The sequence below is a fragment of the Brachionichthys hirsutus genome, chromosome 17, assembly GCF_040956055.1.
Source record: "Brachionichthys hirsutus isolate HB-005 chromosome 17, CSIRO-AGI_Bhir_v1, whole genome shotgun sequence".
Taxonomy (NCBI): Eukaryota; Metazoa; Chordata; class Actinopteri; order Lophiiformes; family Brachionichthyidae; genus Brachionichthys; species Brachionichthys hirsutus.
In genome coordinates, this window is record NC_090913.1 from 3,641,213 (window position 1) to 3,661,672 (window position 20,460).

General features: G+C 42.6%; 1 protein-coding gene across 1 annotated transcript; it reads right to left on the minus strand.

The window, feature by feature from the left end:
• Positions 1 to 980: 980 nt before the first annotated feature.
• Positions 981 to 19,857, minus strand: sh3pxd2aa (SH3 and PX domains 2Aa). The gene is made up of 15 exons (XM_068751508.1): positions 19,762 to 19,857; positions 17,588 to 17,668; positions 17,256 to 17,331; positions 15,884 to 15,960; positions 14,888 to 14,979; positions 14,528 to 14,553; positions 13,796 to 13,840; positions 12,708 to 12,836; positions 8,055 to 8,168; positions 6,360 to 6,443; positions 6,127 to 6,244; positions 4,491 to 4,885; positions 4,126 to 4,175; positions 3,715 to 3,834; positions 981 to 3,110 (listed from the first exon to the last, which is right to left on the minus strand). The coding sequence occupies exons 1-15, from the start codon at positions 19,855 to 19,857 to the stop codon at positions 1,146 to 1,148; spliced, it is 3,468 nt and encodes a 1,155-aa protein (XP_068607609.1). The 3' UTR covers positions 981 to 1,145.
• Between the last annotated feature and the right edge of the window lie 603 nt (positions 19,858 to 20,460).

Sequence of the window (20,460 nt, forward strand, 5' to 3'; positions counted from 1 at the left end):
ATTGAGGAGTTTTGTTTGAAGTGTGCCCGAATACCACACTGCGCTGTGTCGCACACAAAGGACTACAGAAGGACACAAATAATATCGAGGCCTGTCTGAAAGGTCCAAAACGAATGTGCTGGTAATATCCCACGTTTTGTTTCGCATTACCTGGATTAGCTGCCGCATGTTTGGTCCGGTAATATGGATGCCTCACCGCTGCTGTTTTCAGTCTGAAAACTGCATAATTGCTGAATTCCATGTTCCTTTGTCAGTCTCTGCTAGAAGAAGCTTGTTCTGGCTGTTTCAACTTGTTTTCAGGTCATTCTTAGTGAATTTACAGCATTCTCGCTCATTCTTGCTGATTTCAGTCTGAAAACGTGCAGTCTTGCTGAATAACAAGTTCATTTGTCAGAAACTGCCAGAGAAGCTTGTTCTGACTTTTTCAAATTGAAATCATAGCATGGCATAGAAGGCTGAAATATGCACTGCTAAACTAATGTGAGGGTTAGAATCAGAGGGCATTATATTACCCGGCAGGTGATTGCAGTCTTTACGAATAGTCAGCTGTTTGTGATCAGTAAAATTTGTGTTCAATCTAATTGAAATTGCTTGTAAAGTCCTTGCAATGTTCTTTATACTTCAGTTTTTGTCTTTAAGAGTAATTTTCACATTTCTGTTATGTGGCTGTTTGATTTAAATTAACGGGTAGATGTTGTGGAGGATTACTGCATGGGCGTGGGTTGGGCCCATATGGTTCCTGCTTGTCCCGGGCCCCAACAAGTCTGTGTAGAAGTATTTTGAATTGGATGAGAAAAACCTGCCGATTATGGTGCTGTTCAGTTTATTTTAAATATTATTATTTCATATTTCCTGTTGCACTCCAAAGTGAAAAAAGCATTATTACTTGAACGTTCAAGCTACGCCACAGAAGTGCTCTAAGAGTTAAATGTAAAAATACTTAAAATCATTTGACTTATCTTTGAAAATATTTGTCCTTTTATTTATTTATTTTAACATACAGCTTATTCATTAATGAAAATTTTTAAGAACATATTGCTTGGGGGAAAGTGTGGGTAACATTCATAAAACTTGATGCCACCCATTTCCTTGAAGACATTAAACGGGAGAGGTGGGATAAGAGTAGAGCATGAAGTAGAGAAGCTTTATTTCTTCCGCTCTAGGTAATTGGAGGGCACCCAGCCCTTGCGGGGAAGAAGGCTGTCCTGCACCTGGCAATACCACCATCCATTGGGATTTCTCTCCAAAACCTCCAAACAAGTGCCCTCAGGAAAACCCATTGTTTCTTCATCTCCACGATACTCAGCAATGGACACATACACATCCCTACTGAGGTTATTGTGGATCAGCCGGCTCTTCTCTTTAGGCTTGGGTCGGACTGTAGACAAAGGGGTGGTGTTACGCTGATTAACTCGACTTGGGTCTTCCTGGACATTGCTTGTGCTGAATGAGCTGCCTGTGGACCCCATGCAGGGCCGATCGTCAGGTCTTGTCTGACTTTCAACAACTACATGTGGTCTGACAGTGCTAAAGGAGGCATTGCGGTGTGCACCAAGAGTGGCAGAACCTGAGTGATAGTGGTCACGTCTGGAATCATTTCGCCTCAGAGATCCAGTCATGTAGCGTGTATCTTTAACTGGCTGCGTTGATGTTACAAACACAGACTGAGGCCTCACTGCTACCTGGCGTACCCCGTTCCTCATCCGAACACCTCCATTAACCATCCCTGATGGTTTAGAGAAGCCACCAGGAGGCTTAGAAGGAATTGGCAGAGTGTTCTTCCTCATGACTTGATGCTGCTGAGTCAGAATATTGATGCTATTTAGGGCCAAAACATGCTGCTCATTTTTTTCCAGACTGTCGGACTTGCTCCTTCTACTACCGTGTTCATTTGATTCCAACCCACCTGCATCATCCAAGTGTCTGACAGGTTCCAGATAGTATGAGGGCGCCCAGCCCTCCTCAGATCCCCAGCGGATGTACCACCAACCACTCTTCTGTTTTTCCAGGACCTCAACCTCCACTGCAGCCGGAAAACTGATCTCAGAATCCTGAACCTGTTTATAAGCATCCAGAGAACAGTAGATATTGGGGCCTTCTACACCTGAATCACCACGGGTTCCTTTGGAATAAAGAGGAGAGAGATCTGATGTACTGCATGGAAACATGGAGTCTTCTAACGGAACAATAGAGGCCGTTTCAGAGTCATCCCCACAAGTAGATTTGACGCCATGCCGAAACTGACTTGTTGGCCGCAATCGTTGCCTCAGAGAATTGATATCTACCCTCTCACGACTCTGAGACTCGGATTTAATCAGGAGAGGTTTAGGCCTAACAGAAGGTTTGGGCCTAGTGGAGGGGCTCTGACCTGTTCTCTGCTCTGCATCCCCAGCAAATGCAGTGCCTTTCTTGGGTCCTGTCTTGCCCGACTCTTCGGATGAAGAGTTTGAGATGTTGTCCCTTATATTTCTGTGCCTGCCAAGAGTGTGACTTCTTCTGCTCATGTCAGGCATGGTCTTCATGCAGGGACCGATTAACGGGGAGGACCCAGACGGTTTGCGTGGGACTGTGGCGGAATGGTAGCTCCGTGGAAAATTCGATTCACTGTAACCTTTGGCAGAATTTCCCTCACAGCCACTACCTTGCCTAAAGCCATCATTCTCGTAGACGCACTCATCTTTTCCAACCTCCTCCACAGACCTAAAAGAGGCTCTCCGATTACTAAACACAGGGTAAACAGGAGGTGAGGACTTGCACAAAGTAGGGGTGCAGTGATGCGTATCACTGACTATGCTGCTGATCTTCTCATCCAGGTTCTCGTGTGTGTCTGATTCACATCCAGTTGTTGGCACATCGTATTCAGGTAACTCATACGCAGGTCTCTTTTGTTGATCTAACACTTTAGAGGCAGTTTGAGCAGGAGAGGGAAAATCCACAGAATCTTGTTTTTTGACAGGTGGAGCTGGAGGTGGGACTTTGGGCCGGGTCAGGGTGCTGGTCCGACGGCTCAGATTGGGCTTATTTTTCTTGCCAATGTACGAGCAGGGGGCCCAACCCTCCATCTCTCCGATCTGCACATACCACCAGCCTCCAGGGTTCTTCTCTATCACCTACACAGAAAAAAGAAAGTTAAAAGCTACCAAAATATTTTTTCTCTCCGAAATGCAGAAATGCAACTTGATATTTGGTGATGGTTTGTCGGGTGTTTTTATACCAGGTTTCCATGGGTGAGAGGTGGGGGAAAACCTGAACAAACTGTCATCACAGGGCCATACATAAACAGAAAATCATTCCCGCGCACACACAAACACCTACAGAGAATTTAACGTGACTAATTCACCTAAGCCGTTTTTGGTGATGGGGGGGGGGGGAACACTGTGTATATTTTTACTTTAAGTTGAATGAATGTGTGTTGTGTGCCTCGAGCTGGGACCTGAGTGCTGTTTTTCGTTTGTGCATGAGAGTGTATGAATGACATTAAAGATTTCTTGATTCTTCTTGAATATGCAAACTCCTCACAAAAAGGCCCCCCCAAGTAAGGATTTGTAATATTTATTGTACCTTGTAATATCTATGGGATCAACAATACGATGGCCATAAAAGTGCTGTTATTACATATATCATGAAAGACGTAAACCATCTAAAAATAAAATATGTGGCAGTAAGATTACAACGCGGGACACAGCCATCAATAATTTAGACCTGGAGTCTTACATCTGCCTTTTGTCCTCCACGGAAACTGATTCCATCAGAGATAGAAGAATGGAAATCTGTTATGGTGTAATACTCTGCTTCCACAGCTGGTGGCTCTTGTGGCTGAGGCAACTGGAATCCCTGCACAACAAATGGGGAAGGAATAGCAGTAGCATTGCATGTAACACACATAAGTGGCTGATGCAGATGATTCAAGGAATACAGAATGCAGAACTGGTACTCTGGTGTTCGTGTTTGTTAGTAATTGAAATCTCACAGTAATAAGTCAAGTATTTATGCTTTTTTCTTTAGCTAGAACAGGTGTTTCAAATTGTGTTTAAAACTAAGTTTAGGAATATTTAAGATATTCCTGTTGTTTTGAATTCAAACAGTTTTGAAACAGAAGAAGTTGTAGATAATTCATTTTCTCACCAAGTTGGTTTCTCTTCTTGGTGGAGGTTTTTGTCTCAGATTTGGAGACCCTGACAAAACAAACAAACATACGACTGAATTTGAAAACAAAGGGCATTTGCATTGCTGTAAAGGTCATTGTAATTGTCAATTTCATTTGTATATAATTGAGTTGTACCTTTACCTCCATCTCAATTATACACAAAGACAACAATTCGACACATTGCCAGTGCATCGAGGGGCCACAGATAGACAAACAATCACACCTATGGAAAATTTGTTGTGACCAATTCATCTAAATTGCATGTTTTTGGAGGTGGGAATGCATTTTCTGCTTCACACGATGATACAATTTTCAATGAGCATACTACAAACAAGCAACTTACCAGTCTCAACTCTACGTGGTGCCACTCTTGCAACAGCTGGTGATCCTGTCTCGCCTCTCCCTTTATTTTCATTTAAGGCTACTATCCCCAAACAAGGGCTGTTGGTATCCCTGCCTGCACTCAGCCTTCTTCCTGTCTCAGCATTAATTTCAGAACTATAGGGCATGGGTAGGCTGATCTCACTCTTTGATACGTGGCATTCTGGTGTGATACTTCCTTCTCCATCTGTCTGGATATCTTTCTCGTTGACTGACTTCTTTTGCAGCAGGTTGCTGATCTCCATGATGTTGCCAATGACTTCCACGGGACCCGTTAGGGTCTTCTTACGAGGGGAGAAGTCATCTTTCACTTTTTTCAAGTAGGAGGCAGGTGCACAACCCTCTCTTCCCAGGTGCCTGTGAGGAGAATGCATAGAGAGAATATTCTTATAATGGTACGATGGATGGATGATAACATTGATAGTTGTCGTACCAGGGTCTACAAACTATTACGGTAAGGTGAGGGAGTATTGCAGGCTTTCGTTTTCATAGCCTGCTGGTATGTGTGCAGATAATTCTGAGAATTCCCGAGGGTTGGATGGGATCAGCAGTTATCCAGGGTGTGTGGCTTTTGTGGAGATATGGGATGTCATTCAGGTGGGGGATAGAAGCTGTGGCAGGTCATTCCTGCCTGCTGTGCTGCAGCTGGAGTATCAGACTGTTCAGCAGCATGGGAATACCTGGATCTTCACTGTGAAGGCCAAATGACTGCAACATGTGTCAGAAATACATATGGGACACACACAATACATTCTTGGTTGGTCTATGGCAGGGGTGCCCAAACGGTTCCATGGAGGGTCGATACACCGTTCTAATGGTTTCTATACATTCACATTGTACGAAATTAAAGGGGACATATTATGAAAAACTCACTTTTCCCATGTTTCTACACTATTATGTTGATTTTTGGTCCTTAACAGCTCTCCATTTACCGGTCGATCTCCGTTCCTACCCTCACCTGTGGTCACGAGCTTTGGGTAGTGACCGAACGAACAAGGTTGCACGTAAAACATGACATGAGCTTCCTCCGTAAGGCGACAGTGTGAGACTCCGGAGAGAGTGCGAGATGCTCAATCAGAGGGTGGAGATCTCCGCTCCTCTCAGGTTGCCGGCCCCGTGAGGCGGCCCGAGATAAGCGGTTTGAAGATGGATGGATGATTGAAAGCGTTTTTATTCCATCCTCAGATTGCGCCATGTGTGTGCGTGCGTACAGACAATCTTTCCTTGATCGCATCAACGCTCTCCATGTCTCCTGCATGAGTCGAAGAAGCAGAGCGGATAAAGTACATGTTTGTGGTAATGTTCTGGCGAAAATTAGCTATTTTTTTATTGTAAGCTAAAAACACTACCACGGTTTACCATTGTAGCGTGCATGCGACATAAATAACAGCATCTGTTTGCTATTTTGACCAAAGACTGGCACAGATTTCATATAAGTGCCTGAGAACTGCGTTAACTTGTGGAAGAAGAATATAATATGTCTCTTTTAATAACAGTGCTAAGAGAAGAAGACAAAAATGTGTGTGACTTCTTTCATACAAAAAGAAACTTTGCAAAAATTATATTTCTTGCCTCTGAAACATCAAGTGTTTACTCACCTGATGAACCACCAGCCCTCCAGGTTCTTTTGGATAACCTCCACAATGACCCCTTTCTCAAAGCTGACTTCATCCTTGCCTTGACTGACATATGGCTGTATCGTCACATACTTCTCCTCTGGGATCAAGAGGAAAGATGAAGATATGTTTGTATCAAGGTTTGTATCAAGGTTTGTATGTATGCACAGATCCATATCATCAATATAAACAGTACATTTTGTGTATAAGTTCACCTCTGCTCTGCTGGCGGTTAACTATACCGCCAAGGGTCCAGCGGCGGTCCAGCCTCTTCAGATGGGCCTTTCGTCGCTTAATGACTAATAATATGGAACCGCCAACATGGAGAAAAAACATGGGCAGAAAAGAAACATTAACAATAATGCCGATTGTTACTGGCAGGCCAAGCCTACCGTGGCGTCACGGACCAGGTCAGCTAAGAACCCAACTGCACGACAGTAGAGGGGGAATCCAAAACCAGAGCTTTATTGCTCGTTACCAAGTAGTCAGTCAGAACCAGCAGACAAATCCGGATAGGGGCGGGCAATGAGGCAGGTCCAGAAATCAGGCAGAGGTCACAAACCGGGTAATCCGAATCAACAAGCAGACAGATCCCAAGGGGCAGGCAAAGAGCTGACCTCAAATTGGAATAGTCGGGCGGTGGAAGGAATAATTCAGGTCATCTGGGCAGGTCATCTGGGTCCCAACATATGGGCGGCAGTGGCTCAGTGGGTTGGGCCCTGGGCTGGGAAGCGGAGAAGTCCACTGCTTCCCCGGTTCACCCTACTCCCTCTCTGTGTGCTAGGGCCCTTTGATACACGCATTAGTGTGCGGTTGTTTCAAGGGGCCCGTTGTTCTAGGGTGAAAATTCGATTTCATTGTGTGCAGATGATGATTAATAAAAGTATTTCATTTCAACAAAGCCTTTTTGCACATAGCCTCCCTGCTTTATTGGCCCTCCTTGTACACAGATGTGCAAATGTACTGTAAGATGCCCCATCTCCCAGAAAACTGTTTATGTTAGCCAGGGTGTGGCTGTGGCTGACAATGTGGCATGGTCCAGTTCATGTTCGAGAAAGCTGAGGTCTCCCTATCCCTATCCCCTATGGGGATCGTGCAATCACTGTTGTGTATATATTTAGTTTTACGTTGAATGAATGTGTGTCTGTTTTTGGTGACTTTGTTGTGCGCCTTGAGCTGGGACCTGAGTGCTGTTTTTCGTTCGTGCATGAGAGTGTCTGAATGACAATAAACATTTCTTGTTTCTTGTTTTGTTTCAAGGCCCAGCAGTCCCAGAAGGCTTGGCATGACCGACAGGCCCATCAATCAGTTCCAACCTGGTCAGCAAGTCCTGCTTCTGCTGCCATCCTCCACCAGCAAGTTGCTCACTAAGTGGCTGGAGAGACCTGGGGGGTACTCTCCACCCTTTTCCAGCTGAGGACCATGGCCTCGGATTTAGAGGTGCTGATTCTTATCCCGGCCACTTCACACACGGCCGCAAAATCGATCCAGTGAGAGCTGGAGGGCACGGCCTGATAAAGCCAACAGGGGTCAGGGCCCAGGGTGACAGCTCTTTCCTTTGGTGGAGGTTAGGGTTAGGGTTAATAAAACTTAATAAAACACAATAGGTGGCAAGTACTGAGGAGCGAGGTCAAACAACTTTTTCGCACCAAACATCCATCTTTTTCTTGTGTTTTACTCCACTTCCTCCATATCAAAATAAAAGCATCTCAACAGTGGACATCCGGATAGTATTAAACTTGATGGTTTATCTTAACCTCACAATGTAAATCACTGCATTTAACATTCTTAATCCATAAATAATAAATCATATTTGTCTTACTAATATATTTTAATTTTCAAAATAAAATAATTTGAACTTCAATAAAGGGTAATAGTAATGCTGTATTTGTGATTGTGTCTTCACTAACTTTCTCCAGCCCTGGAAGTGCGCAGATCCAAATCATCTCTGGTTACATTCCGGGAGTCCAGGTATGTGGCCGGCACCCAACCTTGCTCCTCTGCCGTGCTGACAAACCACCAGCCTAAAAAGACAGAAAGAAGCAGAGCAGTCTATCTAGGTGCCTCATATCCTACAGGACCCCCCCCCCCCCCTACATTCTGTCTCTCACAGCTGAAGTCTACCTATGATGAAGATGACAGACCTCTCTCATCTTTGTAAGTGGGACAACTTGCACAATCGACTGCTGCCAAATACTTTTTTCCCCCACTGCATGTCTGCTCCTCACCACTCATGAGCCCCGGTCTTCTACTCCAAAACATCGACTCCTAATCACATTGCTGCCTACCTGTCTTGTTCTCAGCCCAGTTTACCATTCATTACTAGCTGTTTTCTCAGATTCTCTGTTAAAACCTTGTTGTTTGAACCTTGATTTTGATGATTTATGATGTGCGCACCCTGTGAGTGTTCCCACGGAGCGGATGTTTGTGTGTCCCCATGGAGACAAGAATGGGAATATGTTAAGCGCTGCATTAATAAAAATTTTGATGTGATGTAATACAAGAGAGATCTGTGAATAAAGTCAGTATCATACATTCTTAAATTAATAACTTTTCAATAGCTTATATTCATTTTCCAACGCTTTCTTGGCTTTAGCGGGTCAGGGAAGCTGCCGGAGTCTGTCTTAGCTGGCTGCGGGCGAGAGGCGGAGTTCCTCTCGGCTGCAGCTCCGGCGTACGGCGGAGCGACAGAGACAAACAACCATTCACGCACACAAACACACCGCAGACATTAATTTATAGTAAATACTAAGGGTGGGACGAGACACAAATTCCACGAGACGAGACAGATTTAAAATAAATTTGAATAATATTACATGAAAAGTATTTTTAAAGATATTTTCTTTTATAGAGCAGGCCGCAGCAACATTAACAATCTACTGTTAACATGAACAGGAGAGTAATTTTTGTAACGCTCATTTTTAAATTCTTGAGACCACAACTTATGGTGAGTAGATATTGGTGTAATATGTGTTTAATAGTTATTGTAAGTGCATTGGTTGTTTACAACCAATAAGAACATTGGAAGTAGGCCCTCCAGAACACCCAATGAACCCTTCCACAACTAAAGACACCTGCATGGGTTTAGTTAATCACAGTTACCTGAGTGGACCGGCAATGTCCATTGGAATCTCTGCAGAAAGTGGTTACCCACTGCAGGAGTTCCCCCTAAACATCACTTTCAGTAACAATCAGTTCTTCCTGAGGGGTGCTGTCAAATTATTTCAAGGACCTTTCAGTGGAGCTCTTGGACATTATGTGGCCTACTGCAGGAGGTCCTTCTTGGTGTGGGACTGCTATGGTGACCTCTCCAACGGGGTTTGCACAGTGTCTGAAAGAGAAATTGTTACACCGCATGTTGTGTTTTACACTAAAGCGTGATACCACACACACACACACACACACACACACACACACACAAAACAATTTTAAAATGGTTGTGATTTTCTTCCGTTAATTTTGTATTTGATATCTGTTTTTTAAATCTGTTTTCTATGTGTTCTAGCCAAGTGAATAAATGGCTCACAGTATTTAACCGTGGTAATTTCCTTGTGATTTTGTTGCCACTTATCGGGTGATTCAACCAGGTAACAGACTACTATTACTATTAGAGTAATATTTTAAATGCATTTATCTCTTTAAATTGCCTGTAATGCATTTATGTATGACATGTTCAAAAAACCTCAGACTTTAAAACACGCATGATTGCAATGCTGCAGCGAGATGCAGCATTGCAATCATGCTGTTGTAACTGTCACGGACCGAGGCAGGTAAGAACCCAAATGCACAATAGTAGAATCCAGCAACTGAGCTCTATTGTTCTTTAGCAGGTAGTTAGTCCAACATAGCAGACACATCTGGATAGGGGCAGACAATGAGGCAGTTCCAAAGATCAGGCAGAGGTCACAAACCGGGTATTCCAAAGAGGCAGGCAGACAAATCCCAAGGGGAAGGCAAAGAGACGGAATCCAGGAATCAGGAGGAATCAAAAAACAGGAGAGCAATTTGGAACGCTTGAAGGTAGGAATCAGCACTAATAATCTGGCAAGGGTGTGGTGTCTGAGTTGAGTATATGTAGAGTCTGATGAGAGCTTAGCTGCAGGTGAACATAGGAGCACAGGTGACCGGAATGAGCTGATTGAATGAGGAGGATCTGTTAAGATCCCAAAATGCTGGCCTGCTCTTGGTTCCATGAATTTCCAGGAGCAGACTGGGGGGGCGGAGCTTTCAGTTATCAAGCTCCTTTATTGTGGAATCGGCTCCCTGATTCGGTTCGTGAGACAGACACCATCTCCATGTTCAAGAGTAGACTAAAGACTTTCCTTTATAACAAAGTTTATAGCTAATCAATAATCAATATGCTGTCATAGACCAGCACTGGTGGCATAACCAGTGGCGTCGTTAGGCCTATTTTAGGGGGGCTTCAGCCCCCCTAAAATATTCTTAAGCCCCCCTAAATAATTTTGGGTTGTTTTATAAAAAATAAAAAATAAAATCGTTTTTTTTTTTTTGTTCAGTGACCAAAAAATGCGGACATATTCTATTAAAGCCGCCAGAATATATGTTTAAAGACATGTAACCTGTCATTATTTACTTAAATCTGATCATGAATCTGTTTCCCCTCACTTCATGGCGTAAGGTAGAGAACCCGTTCCACCTGTTCTTATAGAGAATGCCCACATCACTGAAACTCCAGTCCACGTTTTCCCTGTGACCGCGCTAATTGTAGGACGTCGGTCCCTGCAGCATGTTTGAAGCATTAGGAGAAGAACGTGAACGGATGGATGAAGAATGGATATAAGAAAGTTTTTCAAGAAAGTAAGTGTTTATCACTGCTGGTAGTAACATTTAGTTAGTGTGTGATAGATTTAAGGGCAAACACACAGATGCATATGGAGCTGTATGGGAGAACTACAGTCCTGAGCCATGCCCACAGCCTCCCTGAATCAGGTGCAGAGACCTGCAGAACCTGGAGGAACCTGCAGGTTCACGCACTGACTAGAACTCAGACACAGTGAGTGGGTAGGATGGTTGGCGAGCTTGAGTTAAGATTTAAATGTGTCCTAAATGTGAGAACTTATTGAGTGGATCACACTTGAATGAACTTCAACACTCCAGCCTGAAAACAGAGGAGGTTCTGGTGGCCAGAAAACAGAGGCTGGATGTTTACCCAAAGATATATTGTCTGTTCACAACCTCCTTGATTCAGACATGTTTCCTTCTCTGAAGGTTCTACCCAAGTTGCCCTAACAGTGCCCGTAAGCAGCTGCTCATGTGAACGGTCCTTTAGTGACCTGCGTCTGGCTCAAACGAGCCAGAAAAGACTTCACAGTCTTGCAGTCATTGAAAAAGACAAGCTTCAGAATCACAACAGAGTGATCGACAGATTTGCTTCTCTTAAAAACAGACGGCATTCTTTGATGCTTCCATCCACCAAATAACTTGTAATGTGAGCCATTTTGTTTATTGTTAATGCTGTAAACATCCTGTTACTGTCTAAAACTGTTTGTTGTTGTACTGTATTGAAAAACAGACTGAAATAATAATAATGTATCATTTCTCAGTCCTTGTTAGCCATTTGTGAGGTTTTGTGCTCGTACGCTACATTTGCTCACATCCTTTTCATCTCCTGGGGGCTAAGCCCCCCCTATCCTTAAAACCTAGTGACACCCCTAGGCATAACCTCATATGACACACTGAGCTCCTCCCTCTCTATTTGATTATTCATGTCATAAATATATGTCAGTAATCTCTCTCTCTTCCCCATAGTCTTGTGCTCTCTCTCTCAAGCGCGCGCTCGCATTCACACAAAGAGCTACCCATCCCAACATAGGAGCGAGACGCATCCCTTACTACTAACTATGTCGAGCAAAAAAAGAAAGTGGTCGGACGAATATGTACAACATGGATTCAATGTATCACGGAACGTGATGCGAGGCAGCGTCCTATCGGCATGATTATTTTAATTATTGAAAGATATTGCATGACAAGACAATACAAAACATTAAACAAAAAAATAATAATACAATAATCTTGCCTGGGGAAGAATCTGCATGATTTGCAATGCCAGGTTGAGCAACTCTCGTCTCACACCGGCAAAAATTAAGCAACACTTTTTGAAGCTACATGGAGATGGGGAATCATTGCTCAGAAAGCCCTGGAGGTTTTAATACACTTTGTTACAACATATCTTTGTGAGCAATCCTTTGAGGATGCTGGACATAAAAACCGAAGAAAAGGAACAGACTTTGCTGTGAAAATGACACGAGAGCGGCACCAAGGTGAAGCCACGCATATCTGCACTGGTCTCTCAAAGACAACAGCAGAATCACACCGATTGGCCGGGATGTAATTTCTTGTGAGTTCATGCACTGTGTTGGTTTTGTTCTTTGAAGGAGGTGATGTTCATGCACGGTTCATTTTGTGCACCATTAATAAATCATATACCTTAAGAGCCACTGATGTAAAGGATTAAGTTCTTCTGTGGAGCTAACTGTGTCGATGGTTGTTGGAGTTCAAAGATATTTGGCATGATATATTAAACGAAAGAGGAATCCACTCACCACTTTCACTCTTCTCAATGACATCCACCGTCTCCCCAACCTTGAGGCTGATCTCAGAGTTCTCCTGCCTCTCGTAGTTGGCCACTGCCACATATTGCTCCAGCACCATGGGCTCTGAGCTGTCAATCTCTGAGGGGAAGAAACAGGCTGTCAGCAACCTTCCTGCCTTGGCACGCTCGAACGACTGTTGCAACCAATTGCACTGGTGTCGATCCAGTACATCACCGTCTGCAAACTCCTGCTCCCTGCCAGCCTATCTAATCAGAACGCATGATTGTGACTTGACTATATTGTCCAAAATGTCCGTCATATGGGTGAGTCAACCCCAAGCCACACTTTACTGAGAAACACAAAAAATAATTCAAACAAAAGGAGGGAACAGGATGAAATTGTTTGCGTGGACAGCATCTTGTAGATAATATGGATCCATGACTGAGCCAAAAACAAAAAAACAACAGAAGTCCAAAGAAGGAGAGAAATAGAGGGGCTGCTCATGGTTAGAAGGGAGGATTGGGGAGCAAATGAGCAATTGTTAACTTCCTTTCTTCTTTGGTTTTGACCATGTCCCAGTCCTCTTGCCGGTTAGCTTGACATTAGCATCAGGCACGCCACGTTTTGGAGAAGATGAACAAGCTGGGCTCCCTGTAGCACTGGCCAGACCTGCACAGCACAATCAGTTCTTCCAGCTTGCTGGGCAGTGAGTTCACATTCCCCATGATGACAGAGGGAATGGAAGGCTTAACTCGCTGCCAGCTGGTGGCGCTGTCTGTTAGTTTAGCCTTTTGTTACTGACCCCTCGCCTGCCTTGATACCTGCATTGTATCTCAGCTGAGATGACAGTATACTAGTCAAGTACTGCTGGCTTGCAGTAGCTTTCTCGAGGTGATGCTATCCATTTGAAATGTTCCCTTTAAATTTGTAATATCTTTTATGTCACGACAAAAAGTTATTTTCTATCTCTACAAATTACTCTGAAACACAAATCTTTCATGGGGTCTCGAGCAATAGCATGCAACAGGCATGTTAGCTCTAACACAGGCACATACTACAAGCATGCAAATGACATGTTTACATTGACAAAAGTCTACCTGTGGCCTCTTTCCTTGGACTATCAGTAAATCCATACATCCACACTGCTGACAGGAGACATGAAAGAAGCAGAGGGGAAATGTTATTTAACAGCATGCAGAAGTACATATATGGCACAGCAAACATTAATCCAATCTATTGTCATGTTTGGTTGAGATCAAATGTCTCCCTCTCCTGGCAAAATTGGGATAGATATTATGTGTGGCTGAAACAGGGTAAAAGAACTACAGGCATTAAACTCTTCTGGGTTTTCTTTAACTAAATACTTGACCTTATTAAATCAACGGTAGTAATCACATGGCAATGTGTTATGATTAACATCACTAAGAGAAGAGAAATGATTAAAGGATGATAATCTTTAAACATGAGTTCAACGTGTAAAACAAATGTTATTGTCAAGAGTATGATATGTTAATCTTTCATGGTAGAAAGTGATTGTGTGAAGTATTAATCATTGTAGAATCAACGTTCTGGCGAAAATTGGCAAATAAAATCTAGTGTGTGCTAAAAAAGTCGCCTCATGGTTTACCATGGTAGCGCATGCTACGAATGTACTTTTGCTTCCAGTTTTAGTTTCTGAGAGAGTTGTTTGAGACACAAAAGAGGGGCGATGCCCTGCAGCATCTGTTTGGCATTTTGACCAAAGACGGTCACAGATATTTGGAACTTGTGGAAGAAGGGTATAATGTGTGACCTTTAAAGAGGCTCAGTGAAGGACCACGGCAACTTACCCGACTTGCGCTTGGAGCCATAGTCCCTAAGGGAGAAGCAACACAAAAGAGCCATAGTTAATGACAGCCAGAGACGTGCACAAGTCTCAAAATCCAAGTCAAGTCCAAGTCTTTGACCCGCAAGTCCAAGTAAAGTCCCAAATTCTGAGCGCAAGTCAAAGTATAATCGCACCGGGCTGCCCATCTTGTAACATCACTAATTATTTAAATCATTTGTTCTGAATAAATCCTTTTTGTTTCCTTTAAACGGCGTATCTCCCTTTTTTGTCATGGCTGTGAGCCAGGCTGTGACATGATCTATGCATTCAACATACGCTGATGTGCTTGCTGTTATTTTTTTCTGTACAGTGTGACACTCACTCCATTGGGGGGTTGACGTCCTCAGCTTTTGTTTCAAAAAAGCGCAACACTTCCTCGCTCTGAGAGATCTGAGGAGGGAGTCGGACCAATGCCTGCAGAGAGAGACACGCAGATGGTATTTAAGGGATGATAAATATCAACTAGAACAAAACATTATTTATGAATCTCAAATCTCTTAAAGTTGCAATATTCAATATTTGATTATATTGAAAAGCAGGGTACTCCTTCAGTCCTATTCAATTAATCAACCCCTTATTCCAATATAATACTATAGGACAGGGGTGTCAAACTCAATTTCTCCAAAGGCCAAATGTAAACCGTAACACAGTAAAAAATGTTTACAATAAAATATTCAGTTTTGATATCACTTTTTTAAAAGGTTGTAACTTAAAAATTGTTAGAGATAAAGCCATACTGTAAATGAGAAAAATTATAAGTATGAACCAAAGTTTGTGATGGGAATAAATTAACACATCTAATAATGTGGAAAAGTTCCATTCAAATGAAATCATCACGCAGGAACAAAGATAATCGATACAAAGCAAAACCAAAAAGCCACCACCTTGTCTTGTCATGGACATGAGCAAACCAAAAAAACAACCGAAGTGGGCAAGATAAAGAGCATTCCCCGAGTGAATGCCGCGGAAAAGACCCCAAGCATGGCAATTAGGCAAGAATACAAATTGGAATGGGAAGCAAAAATATTACAATATCTTGGAGTACTAATCTAATGTGCACATTGGAACAAATATAAGAAATTGAGATTTGGAAGAGACATTTTTTATGTTGGGAATCAAATAAGAAGAAGATAATCAATTAATGGCCCTTCTGGTGGTTCAAAATAGCACACAGTTCTGTACTGTGATAGGATACAGTTCATGTATCATATCTCATATTAAAGCCTGTGAATGAACAACATATGCTGTGACCTTATGACCTACACAAAATCAGAGTCAGGTAGGGAACTGGAGGATGTTGTCATTAAGGACACTTTACCCTGCAGTAGTCATCAATGAAACGCAGCCTCTTCATTGCCACATCTCGTACATGACTCCTGCGGAACAGGATTTTTCCTGGAGAGGAGGAAGACCAAAACAAACATTAAAACTAGAAAAACAGCACCAAAAATAATGGCCACACATTCATTTATCTATATTTTTAGACTCCTTAACCATGAAAACATACCTATAGCTAGAGATGGGCTGTTTGACACTGTAGTGCCAAAGCCTCCGAATGCTAAGCACCCTTAACATTTTACAGGTTTTTCATTCCTTTGTCTTGAACTGACCCGGAGACTTTACCAATCCCCGGTGACTTTGTATTTGTTAAAAGACGACTAGCGTTGTGTAAAACATGAGCTTCCCCTCCTTGAATGACCGGCAGCCGCCACTGGTGCACTCCAAACCAAAACAAAATCAGGGGGGAAGGAGGGACTTCCCCTTCTACTTTGTCCAATCGACGAGCGCCCCTTTCAGCCACGTGACGCTGCTCAGAAAGTTCGCTTTGCAAAGAAATCAGTGTGAAAGCAGAAATTTAAACTAATTATAAATGCAGCAATTTGCTCCGAATCTAACCGAGTCCTCTTTGTGCAGTGTGAAAATGACCTAAATGGTTACATAAAATGAATAAATGTTACGACAAAAAGTCGTTTATATCTGACATATATGGCTTTTAGCCTACTGCTCATTATGATCATAGCTTAGTTATTTTGACTATTTCAATAACTATTCAATATATTATTCCGTTTAGGTTAAGTCACTCGTATGCTCACAACAGTTGGTACCAGTGTTTGTAAATAATACGTCTATGTTGCAGAGTCTTTGTGCTAAGCGTGAGGATGCTGCAACTTGAATAAAAAAAGTGTTGCACAATCATCTCATGTACATTTTCACTTTGTCTTCACACTGTAGGTAGGACAGGGAGGTCCTTCAGAATCATTCCCATAAAAGTGGTTCGATGGTTTGGACATGTCCAGAGGAGAGACAGGGACTATATCGGTAGAAGGACGCTGAGGATGGAGCTGCCAGGGAACAGGACTAGAGGGCGACCCAGGAGAAGATACATGGACGTAGTGAGGGAGGACATGAGAGTGGCTGGTGTTGGGGAGGATGATGCAAAGGACAGGGTGAAGTGGAGAACGCTGATTTGCTGTGGCGACCCGTGACGGGACAAGCCGAAAGTAGAAGAAGACAAGAGTTTTTAGAGACAGTGCTGAAACCGCGTGTTTGTTAACAGGACAAAAGCAGAGCATTTTGGAAAAACTGGACTGAGCATCACTAACCAGTGCAGATCGATGCTGCATCATTTCTAGCCATACATTATTCATATTGGAGGTTGTTAAAATAACTGGAGCGCTGGCTGATATTACCTGGGAGAAATGGGATAATCCTCTTCTTTGGGTCTTTCTGTCCTCCTTCAATTGGAAACATGTCAAGAATCTGCATCTAAGACAGGAGAAAAAAGTAAAACAGTTTTATGGTTCAGCATTTTCACAAATGTATTGGTTTTTATGAGAGATGCATGTTGTTTGCATTATAGTGGAGACCATTTTCATCCCTATTATCAGTGGAGCCTTACGCCCCCCCCCCAAAAAAATTGTCGCTGAAAAAAATAATCCAGAACTCGTTTTCATACCACATTTTCTCAGGTGCAACAGAATTAGAAATTACGGTAGGTGATGATGTTTGACTGAAGGATTACCTGTAGGTCAAAGAATTTGCTGTATCTTCTGTAGATAATGTGGGAGCTGTTGTCAGAGTAAGTGACATTAATGAGATATACCTGCAAAGAGAAGAAAGGAAAAGTTAAAGCTCAAGTTACCTATCTATTTTGAAAATCCTTTTTATGGCAGTTGAAATGCCACCAAAATGTTTGTGCCTCAATTTGCAACTTTTGCTTTATAAATGCTCAATAAATAACCAATTATGAACATCAAATTTTAGCCGACAATAATTGCAAATTAGGATTTGTCTTCAGAGTTTAATAATACAAAAACACATGTGAAGCAGAGAAGGCATTTATTAGCACTGTTCCATATATAGACTCATCTGAAAGCTTCATCCAATTGTCTGGATGGATCTGCCATCATCTCTTCTATCAACGAGAATATTTCTAATGTGATCTTTGGATTGGCATCTAAAGGATCCATGTTTAGTTTAGTGACAAGAAATCGGTATTATGACGAGCGGATTGCACTGGTTGTGAGTGAGTGTGCAGTATGTTATGTTCGTCTAACAATCATCCTAAAAACATAAGTCATATAAGTGTGTTAAAAAGGGTAACTGTTATATTTTTTAAGAGGTTCTGCGGTAAAAATCGCAATAATAGTACATTAAAGTTTTTCACAGAAGCAGTGAAATAGAAACACAAATACCTAGAAACAGTTACTGTTAGGGTATAAGTACTGTTAGAGAATAAGTGAGTTTTGATACACACTGGTAATTACAGCAGTATTTGTAAGGCTGAATATGAGTAATAAACTGTGTGTTTATTTGATATACCAATTTAATATTGTTGGTTTGATGTGAAAGCATTGTGGAAAATATCGTGACTGAAAATAATATTGTTTGATTAAAAGAAAGTCTGATTAATAGCGAACATCCTGCCGTGAGAAACGATCAACTTGTCCCGTCTCTTCTGTCCCTGCTTCATAACAGACACATTAAAATCTGGCTCCGGCCGCTCATTGCTGAGGCCTGGAACATATGTGTGGAAAATCCTCTGGATCGCTTTAAGGATGTCATCAAAGTGAAAAAGCAAATCTGTTAAATTGGGACATAAGCCAGCAATAGAACGACAGCCCAAATACCAACATCGCCCTGGGCTGATACGAACTTTGGTGAGAACAATCACCATCTTCAAGCACTTAACCACTTCTTTGAAAACATAGCTGGTGAAGACTACAAGTGATTTATTTACTTTTGTACTCAATTGATTGATTTTTATGTTCAATTGGCTGATTTGTATGTTCAATTGACTGATTTTTGCTGATTTTTATGTTTAATTGGCTGATTTTATGTTCAACTGGCTGATTTTTGCTGATTTTTATGTTCAATTGACTGCTTTTTGCTGATTTTTATGTTCAATTGGCTGATTTGTATGTTTAATTGACTGATTTTTGCTGATTTTTATGTTCAAGTGGCTGATTTTATGTTAAATTGACTGATTTTTATGTTAAATCGGCTGATTTTATGTTAAATTGACTGATTCTTACGTTCAATTGGCTGATTTTTATGTTCAACTGGCTGATTTTTGCTGATTTTTATGTTCAATTGACTGTTTTTTGCTGATTTTTATGTTCAAGTGGCTGATTTTTATGCTCAATTGGCTGATTTTTGCTGATTTTTATGTTCAATTGGCTGATTTTTGCTGATTTTTATGTTCAATTGGCTGATTTTATGTTCAATTGACTGATTTTTATGTTAAATTGGTTGATTTTTGCTGATTTTTATGTTCAATTGGCTGATTTTTGCTGAGTTTTATGTTCAATTGGCTGATTTTTGCTGATTGTTAAGTTCAATTGGCTTATTTTATGTTCAACTGTCTGATTGTATGTTCAATTGGCTGATTTTTATGTTCAACTGGCTGATTTTTGCTGATTTTTATGTTCAATTGGCTGAATTTTTATGTTCAATTGAATGATTTAAGGTCCAATGTGATGTCTTAAATTGATCACAACGTGGACATCCCGTGGCTCTTCGTGTCTCCTGCAGCGACGTGGGATGCTGGTTTGGTCTTTATTTAAGAAGGCTGTATGTTTATTAGCTATACATGGAGCAGCTGCGCTACATTAGAGAACCGTGAATAAACCGGAGAGGATGTCAGTCTGGAAGGGACGAGGGGGGAACGAAAGGACAATAAGACGAGAAACTCACGTAGTGTTTGGACGGATTGCGTCTCTTCTCCACGTCCACGACTTTGACGTCCAGCACGGTCCGAAACTGCATCTTGACCCTGGCAGGATGCTGCATGAAGGCGACGGGCGGACAGCTGAGCGGATCAGCTGATCCGGCTCCGAGAGAGCGAGCGCTTATCACGGGAGAAGAATCGCAATGATCATCGCTCTGACACTTAAAAAGGATAAGCGGCGCATTCGGGAATCAACTCCATCGTTAATCCGGTTAAAAACTTGTCAATATTTGCGCTTTAATATGCGCCTCGAGCCGCACCACGTCGCGCGGAGGCGGGCGGAGCGCGGACGGATCGGTCCGCTTTAAAATAGAAAAGGGAAGGGAGTCTCTTTGAGTCCGTCAAAAGGCCGACAAGAAAGGGCCGCGGACATCCCCGGAGGAAGCAGGAGCTGCGTGCGCGCATCCAACACCTGCCGAACGGGGGGCGCACGGCGTTAACGCGCGGAGTGGGACGGGCCTCACGCACGGCCTCACGCACGTCCTCACGGTGCTTCTCCAATAAAGCACGCAGGACACGCTGTTTGGTTAAAGGGCTCCCCGAGCTGCCTTTCAACCCGCAGAAATAACACCGCTGTCTGCGTGCAGCCGGTCCAAGGGACCGTCTGCAAATCCGCTGCAACAGCGAAGGGTGAGGGCCAAGGGACCGTCTGCCAATCTGCTGTA